At 26.6% G+C, this 9711-nt stretch overlaps 1 protein-coding gene across 1 annotated transcript; it reads right to left on the bottom strand.

Annotated features, from left to right (window-relative positions):
* Nucleotides 1-5681: 5681 nt before the first annotated feature.
* Nucleotides 5682-6781, bottom strand: LOC132930097 (ATP synthase subunit d, mitochondrial-like). Its single transcript, XM_060995769.1, has 3 exons — nt 6541-6781; nt 6254-6422; nt 5682-6172 (listed from the first exon to the last, which is right to left on the bottom strand). Exons 1-3 carry the CDS (start codon nt 6660-6662, stop codon nt 5912-5914), a joined length of 552 nt encoding a protein of 183 aa, XP_060851752.1. The 5' UTR covers nt 6663-6781; the 3' UTR covers nt 5682-5911.
* Between the last annotated feature and the right edge of the window lie 2930 nt (nt 6782-9711).

Here is a 9711-nt window from a genome sequence, read left to right as displayed (position 1 = left end):
CATAACTTCCAGATATTTAAGCTGAGACGTATAGTATCGATTGGTAACTCAACTAGGTGCATGTAAACTCCACCACAAGTACCTTTTGGCTTTTTTTTTAATGTAAGCTTCACCAAGAATAAAATACAGGTAAAATTGAGTTCATGTAAACTTTGTCAAAAAAAAAAAATCAGTTAACAATATAAAATTAATACCTATCATATATTATTATTAAAACAATCATAATTTTATAATATATTATAATAATAATAATTACTTATTGTAATAATCGTCCAAATTAAAAAAAAAGTTACGTGTAATATATTCACTAAAAATATATAAAACTTAAAAATAAAAATTGTATGCAATTAAAAATATAAAATTACATATCTAAATAGTGTAATGTATAAATTTGATATAACATAAGTAATACAAAATAATAATTTGTATAACAATAATTGTCCACATTAAATAATAGTTAGGTATAACGTATGAGTGTGTAGTAGATATGTCAAAAAATATATATAACTTAAAAATAAAAATAATTATTGTCTGAACAAATCAATGACACAAATTATATGTATATGTATTACGCGTATAACGTCAAATAATCGTAATAACTAATAATCATAAAATATGTTGGTAATAGGTATGTTACGTTAAATTAATACTAACTTTGTCAATTTTGACGTATGACATCGCAACGGATGTCAACGTATTTAATGTAGGAAGGTCTTAACACTGGTGGACTTTCCAGTTTCCATGTACTCATTACAGGTAAGAAAATAAAACTGCCGGAGCTTAGATTATACTTTTTTATTACCTTTTTATTTAACCAGTATTCTGCCATTCTGGCGGAGTTTACAATCGCCCATCTCAACTCGTCGAAGTTGGTCTGAAGGAAGGTTATTTTACGAAACGTAAATCTTATATAAAAGGAATTTTTAGAGTATTTGTATAGTTTATTAGAATTCTCCACCTATAGTTGCCTAGATTTTAATTAAGTCGAGGTAATTTTTGAGATCGCTTGACGCTTGAACGGGGTTTGAGTTGGGAACCAGTTAGCTGTACCATCAGTAGCACCACTAGCACCTATTATAAGGGTTGCCAATTTGTCATAGTCGTATTTTACTGTTTTATGGATATATAATGATGATGTATATTATAGCTATACGTATATGGTATATAATTGTAAATTAACCAAATTTAAGTCATATAAGTATACTTATGTCCAAAAAAATAAGTAGGCGTTATAAAGTACCTATTTTATAATGTCCCAAAGAATAAAAAAAGTGACAAGTATATCGTGTATGAAAAATTAATTTAGGAAAGACACAACCCTGTATGCTGCAAAATGATGAATATTAGTTTTCGGCGATGGTGATTTTAACTCTTAATCGTAACCTCACAATTATTTAACTTCTATAGTTGATGATACATTTTAAAATAATTATTTATGATGTTATGTATAAGAAATATAATAATTACGTTGACTGTGTCAAGTCCTAAATTTTATCTCACATAAAACTAAAATTAAGTACAAATTATATTTATTTAATATTGTAAAAATACCTGGTGAGGGTGACACAATTAAATAAAAAAATATATTTATTTAAAATTTAACTTCTGTAGGTAATCAATTTATTTGAAGTTTACTTCATAATATCTAATTAATAGCACATAAACATAAGCTCGCATACTACTCAGTCGTCATAACATTTAAAATATAACGTCTTCAGGTTATCGCAAATGTTATTAATTTATTATATAATATTATACTTGGGAGTTTGGGACACTTGGGTATTTTTAAATAATGAAAATAATAAATTATATTTATAAATCTATTTTTAATTAATTTAAATTAAAACCTAACCTTAAGGTATCTTATTAGGTCTTATCTAGTCTCTATAAAAATCAAAGGCCTACTGACACTTATGTTTATATAGTTAATACTGTTAATAGTATTTACCTATATAAAGGTACCGCTACTATCATATTAGCTTTCGCTTTTCACAATTAAAGTTATCACATTTTACTAATTAATTTACTGGGTATCGTCGTGTGAATCTAGCATATGTCAGCAGTATACAAGATAAGATATAGGTAGGTAAATCAATAACGACGTATAGACATGCCGATAAAATATCGCCAGTAACAATATATTGTGTGACCAAAATATCACAACTAAAATATCATGAAACCAATATATCGGCATATCGCATGGAATAAATATCTCCAGTATAAAATATAGCAGCAGTTTAATTATAATAAAACATATTAAACTAAAATAGACAATTTTTTAATTGTATATTTATTTCAAAGGATATATTGTGATATTAATATAATATTATAGTACCTTAAGTACCTAGTACTGATAAAAATATAATAAAATTGCTGTAAATAGTAAAAATAAAATATGTGTAGGTATTAATGCGAGTAGATATTAAAAGCAAAATCTTGAATATAATCTTCGAACTTTCGATTTGGAGAACAAAATTATATGCTTTTGTAGTTCTGTTTATTTGAGTTTTATATATTTTATTATAATTAAATTGCTGCTATATTTTATACTGGCGAATGGCGATATATTATATATTGGTTCCAAGATATTTAATCGGTAGGTAATTCCAACCGTAAACATGTTTACAGCAAATGGCATTTAAAAAGTGGTTTTAATTTATGAAATATTTTATAGAGGATAATTTATTAGTAATAATCTCGCCTAATTTTTATAATAAGTAATCTAATAATTTAAAAAAATGTGATGGATGCATCGTAATTATTAGTCTTTTATCACATTTATTTTGTTATTTGGTTATTCTGTGGTTGTAATTCAAAAATAACATTTATATTTGCATTTTCTGTGCATTATTTAATTTTATACTAATTAAGTTATTTTCAACTTAAATTAATAACATTTTTTTCCATGCCGAAAAACTTGAAAAGTAACATGGAATTTTGATTCTTCATAAATTGTTCAATCAGTAAGTAATTAAAATAAATAGAAAATATATAGGTATTTTAAGGTTTAAGTTGACATTTTGTAGTTAATAAATAATCATAGATTTATAATTTTAATACCTATAAAAGTATAAGATTGAAGTTCAACAACAATTTGTTATTTTGTTATAGTTAAAAAAATATTAATCATACTAACTTAAGAAGACACTATTATTAGTTACATTATGATCTTGTATACAAAATATAATTCTCAGAACATTTAGACTAATTTTAAATTACCCTAAGTGTATATAGGCTTTTGAATTTAATTTATGGACCTATCCACAGTGTTTTATTATACATAGTATCAATTTTTTAAGTTAATAATATAATATAATATGTGATGTTAAGAGTTTAAGAGTTAAGACAAACATTAGTTCAATTAACTGTAGGTACTAATACTAATTATTGTAGTTATTTAATAAAAATCATTTGTAAAATACTCTTAGAAATAGACTAACCTACATACCATGTTTACTAGAATTGTTTTTCAAAAACAATAATTTATCATTATATTCAAATTAACACATCCATTACAGTGAGTTACTCAGCAACAAAGTATACTCAAACCTTCTATAAAGCACAACATTTTAATTTATATTTATATCACAAAATACTTGTATAATTTTATTAGATCTATAATGATTTATGAATTTGGCAACTGATAACTTAATAAATTATAATCAATTTTACTTAAAAATTATCAAATTTAGATGGATGACTTACTGAACTTATTAACCAATATTATATGTATTTATATATATATATATATATATGTGTTAGCGGTAATGTATGTAATACGTTATTTTATTAAATAACTAGTTATTCTATAAAATTCCTAAGTATACTCGTTAATATATAAATAACACTGTTTTACTAGCTAATATATAAAATAATGATTGAGTTTTTGCTAATGTATGAAATTTATATAATTAGATAGATGATGACCGAGACTGGATTAGATAACATACAAGATTTGTTACCGTTGTCATTTAATTAATAAAAATAATAAGATAATATTGAACCACACCAATTGGCATAGACTAGACTTCAAGGGATTTTCAAATACACATGCCAACAAAAGTGCACCACAAAACGGTGTATATGTTTAAAAAATAATATACTTTGTAACTCTAAATGTCATCCAAAAAGTTCCTGTACTAATAAATAAATTGAAAATTGTAAAAAAAATAATAATTTAATAATTATAACTATAATAATAGATTTTTTTATTTTATTTTGTAATTTGTTTAAGATTTTAATAATTATTCTAATAAATTAAATATTTTTTATAATAATGTAAGGTGTGTTTGACTTAATACTAACATTTGATTTTTTTTTGTAATTTGTAATTTGATTAAAATGTTTATTCAATAATAATTTTAAATACATTAACTAAACCCTTATTGTTAGTTTATAAAATATTTAGTTAGTGTATAGAATAACTAGTTGAAGTATGTATTTATGGATTCATTTAATACATCAACTGAAAGTAGTTCAAAGTACCCATAATTCTACAGAATAACTAGTTATTTTATAGAATTATGGAATTTCATACATTAACGCTAACATATATATATATATATTATATAAGGTGTAACAAGATTATTGGACAAACTTCTATTACAAATGTTACTATATTTGTTAAATAGTCATGTTACACCCTATGTTTTTAATATTTATGTCAAATCTAATATTAAAAGGTTAACGATTTAAAATGTAGATTAACTATCATTGCTGATATTTCACCTGAATTAACATTACTTTTGAATCATTTAAACAATTTGTAAAAAATAGGTTGGAAATTTAAAAATAATAAAATGTTTATACTATTATACTATTCATTATATTATACGCATTTATTATTATTTTTATTTGTAAACTAGGAATATTATTATTCACATTATCAAGAATGCATCCTTCATAATGAATTTGTATGCTTCAAAACAATATATTATTTAAACAAATAATTTTAAGCCCAGACCTGCCAGTTCTCAACTGTTATTATCATCATAACATATTTGTAGTATAAACCGTATAATATAACGAGTGTCTATTCCATAAAATTTGCAACTCATAAGATTGTATTATTCCATTTTATTCTAGTGATTGAGTTGGTAAATATTATTAACATTAGTATTTATATCTATTGCCTTATGCATTATTAGGAACATAAAAATTGATTCCATACTAGATTTTAGTTATTTTTTAAGATCAACCATAATTTTACTTATTAAGAAGATGCCATACCCACATGTGTTGTCTCCTCCTTACAAGTACGGAACATAGCAAATTTATGCTCAGCAGATTGTGTTTAGCACCGTTAGTTTAAAAATTAGAGTGAATCGACCTATTATGAAACTTGATGGTAAGAACATTATCTGTGTTTTCGTTTTTTGATTTTTAACGATTGTTCAATTTTTTAGCAAGTTATGCGAATATAATATAGCGTAAATTAAAAATGCTCATAACTCACTTAAAAACTGAGTAGTTGTAAAAATAACAAACATACAAACACAGATAATGTTCTTACCATCAAGTTTCATAATAGGTCAATTCACTTTAATTTTTAAATTAACGAAGCTAAATCTGATCTACTGAGCGTAAATTTGCAATGTTACGTACTTATAAGACGGAGATGACACATGCGGGTATGGCGTCCATTTAATCAGTAAAATATATATAAAATAATAAATGGAAAATATGTTTTCTTTCATAATTTATTCAACACGGTGTTATAAAGTTCAAAGCAATGTTATTGTACTTTTGTTTTTACAAAATTGATGTGTAACAGAATTCTAAATAAAACATGAAAAAAAAATCTAAAATTTTAACCATAAATTTATATATAGGTATATAAATATATTTCTAAATGTTTATGGAAAAACCATGATGTAAAATAGAACTGAAAACTAAGAACCATTTTATTTATTTAATGAGCTGCATCAATCTTTTTTTGTTCTTCAATTTGTGGAGTTTCTGCTTCTGGTTCATCATGAACATAATCAATTTCTTGATGCGGCCAGAATGATGGTTTGTTCTCCAAGTCCAATGTTAATTCAGGTTGAATATAAGCAGCATCTTCAAAGGTCATTTGACCAAATGGCAATAAACTATTTATTTCTGCAATCCTCTTTTCAGCTTCTTTGATTATCACTTCTGATTCAGCTTTGAATTCTTCAATACCTTTTTTCTAAAAATTAAAATCAATACACCATACATATTATGACTTGCTAATAATGTCATTGGTATAAGTAACAGAAAAATAAATTACAATTTCCTTTTCGTGTTTATCAATAGCAGCACTGTACTTATCTTCTGGGTATGGAATTTTAATTGCACTGTACAATTTCTCAAAATTGTCAACTAACCCGGGTACTGCCACTTTATTTTTGTATGCAGCCCAATCGATTTTCAATGGTTCGGCCGGAGAGGCCAACATTCTAAAATAATTTATTAAACAATTAAGAATCTTACAAAAATAACAGTCTTACAAATATTATAAGTTAATAAAAATAATTTTAACACTGAACGTGTGGCCTTTAAATGACCTTAACGTACTTGCGAAGATATCCATCCGACTTAGCTTTAAACGCCAAATAGGACGCTTTGTCCGCTTCCGGTACTCGTTCAGCAATCGCAGCCCAGTTCACAGAAGATTGAGCGATGCGTTTAGAAGCCATCTTCAATCAAAATTAAACAGGAAAATTCAAATAGAAAAATCACAGGTAGCGAGAGAACCTTCAAGAAATTGTGACTTGTGAGTTGTGACACTAGAATATGGTTAATGCCTTAATGGTTATCTATAAAATATATTTGTGTTATCAAATTTGCAGCTGAGTTGAAGAAATATCAGTTTCAACACTTTGAGAAAAATAAAGTTATCTACAATAGTTATGATTGTCGTCGACCCCTTATCTCTCGACTACGAGAACTAAATAACCGCGGTTTTAGAAATTGGGAATAGATAGTATGATTGCGGGGGACGAGTGCCACGCCCCGAACATACTATCATCGCAGGATGCTGGATGGTGAATTAAATTCTACAGGACGATGGATGTTTTTTTGATTTTTTCTAGATTCTATAGTTCTATATCTTCCTTAGTTCTTACAATGTCCCTTAACGCTAACCGGCGAAGTACTGTCGGTAATATAATCTGCTAATCAGCGGAAATTTACGAGTAATAAAATCCGCAATCCAAAAGTTAATCGTTAATGGACAACCGGCGATCAAGGACAATTCATTGGTTCCGGCAAAAAAATACCGTATGCGGACAATTTGTTTGCGTCATAATTTTATACTCAGAAAATATTATTATAATAATAATAATATAGTCCCCGGCTTAAAAGTTAAATACAAAATTTTTTTTTAATACAAAATGTTCATTAAAATTGTATTTTCATTAATATAATACTTTTAGAGCATAAGATATCGTTAAAAAATAAAATAAAAATGGATATTTTTATGTAAGAGTATTTTCACACCTCACGAAAATAATAATTACAATTTACGAAAGTATCGAAAGAGTTTATCTTCATTATTCTTAGTCAAATATATTATCGTTATAGAATTAACTATTTGTATCGTTTCAATAAAAATATAAATACCTATTTCATATTTGGATGTTTAATCCTGATAATATTTTGAAATTTATTGTTAAATGCTTCAGATGTGTTATTAGTGTGAACATAACCTTTTTTTGATGAATTATATACACCCCATAAATGTGGTGAAGAAATTGGTGGTTTGCTAGTACCTAAAACTTAGTAAAATACAGTGGCGGCTCGTAGACAGGGGTGACGGGGCGGTCGCCCCCTTCTAAAATTATTATTTATTACTAATTTATAAGTTTAATATAAAATTTCAAATTTATATTGTAGTATAATATTATTGTCAAAAATAAAAATTAATTTTTCTTTATTTACACTAATAAATATTATGAAAACATCAGATAATGGGAGTTTACAATTTCTGAGAAACGATTACCAATAACAATTTGCCGAAATCCGCGAGCAGCGAATGCGATCTTGGGCGATGTTAAAAGTAGCCCGTTATAACTATGATCGGAATACAAAAACTAAGAAGGGGGAACACAATAATAACACTGCCGCCGGGGCGATGATTTTAATCGCCCGATGCCCCGATATGCACGGATTTCGAACTTGCGTGTGTTTATTATTTACTTTTTGCCGTCGTATTGTCGTAACTCATCGTAATCAATTATTATTTTATTATTTCATTATCATTATATATGTATTAAATGAATTTAATTAAATAACTATTATTAATATTATTTGTGTTCAATACTTTCCATGAATAAGAAATTTTATATCGCCCTACCACTTTCAAAGCACACGAGCCATTGACCGGGTAATATAATATCGGCCATTGACCGGGGTCCGGGGACTAATTATCCGTATACCGAACGGATCATAGCAGTAATACTTCTATATACTTCCCAATTTCCCATCTTTCATTGTTTCATTGCGGGCTACGGCTCTGAGGTGGTGGACTGTGGGTCCACGCTATGTTTAGTTCTCACTCATATCTTATCCTCAGTAGATACTTAGAATACTTCTCAGTTCCTTGCGCACTATTGTGCAACGCTGCAACTTTTAATCTGTCATCTCAACTTCTAAAATTCAATAAACATTATTACCTACTTAATCCATAACGAAATTGCATTATACATTTTGTCGTTTTGTCAAATCGATATTATAAATCAGGGACGTACGCAAAAAAAAGTTTTGGGGAGTATTTTTGAAAAGTAGAACATTTTTTAATAAATATAAAAAAAAAATTTATGAAAATTAGCTATACTTAAATACTTGTTTCAAATACAAACATTGATATAACAAAATTAACATTAAAATTGAATCAGTACATAACCATACAAAAACCCAAGTATTTCGGGGGGTGTTTAAACACCCCCCGTGTACGTGCCTGTTATAAATTTCACACTATGACTAATAATTTGAAATCATGCGATTTACGAAATAATACTTAATATGAAATAAAATGAAGAACAAAACAATTCAAATAAATGTCTTATAGATATACTACAAACTAATAATTGACGATTAGTAATAGGCCAATAGACAATAGTTGGTGTTATAATTTATAAATTTAGGGCTGGCGGTATTTCAAATGTTGATACCGGTATCCGATATTTGTTTACTACGGATACGGTATTATTGGCAAATAGCAATATTGTATTTTGGTATTTTCGGTAAATTTAGAGGTGTTCAAAAAATTTAGATAATTTCATTAATTTTAACATTATAATTTTTTAATATTTGTGTATACTAACTGTATACCAAAAATACCGTCAGCCCTGGTTATAATAGTATATTTACTATATTCTTTGTACTATACTACTATGTATCAGTCATTCATTAAGTAATATGTTGAAATTAAAACGAGATTACTTTTTAGTTTAGTAACAGCATTATTCAGATAAGCCTATTTACCAATGAGCCGTTTATACAATTTGTTTTAAATTAATTATAACATGTACAATTTTATGATATAACAATCATATTAAATGTAATGATTTAACACAGGTAGCGGTGGGTAGTAGATACCTACATTTTATAACTTCACTACTTCAGTGCCAATATTATTAATTATTATAATATCCTATTAATACCAATTTAAAGAAAAAAAAATGGCAAAACAAGTTTTGTAAAATTACATCACAAGTACCAATATACCACTTCTTACTAAGTCAC

This window comes from Rhopalosiphum padi, chromosome 4 (genome assembly GCF_020882245.1).
Source record: "Rhopalosiphum padi isolate XX-2018 chromosome 4, ASM2088224v1, whole genome shotgun sequence".
Taxonomy (NCBI): Eukaryota; Metazoa; Arthropoda; class Insecta; order Hemiptera; family Aphididae; genus Rhopalosiphum; species Rhopalosiphum padi.
This window is presented reverse-complemented; position numbering and strand designations above follow the sequence as displayed.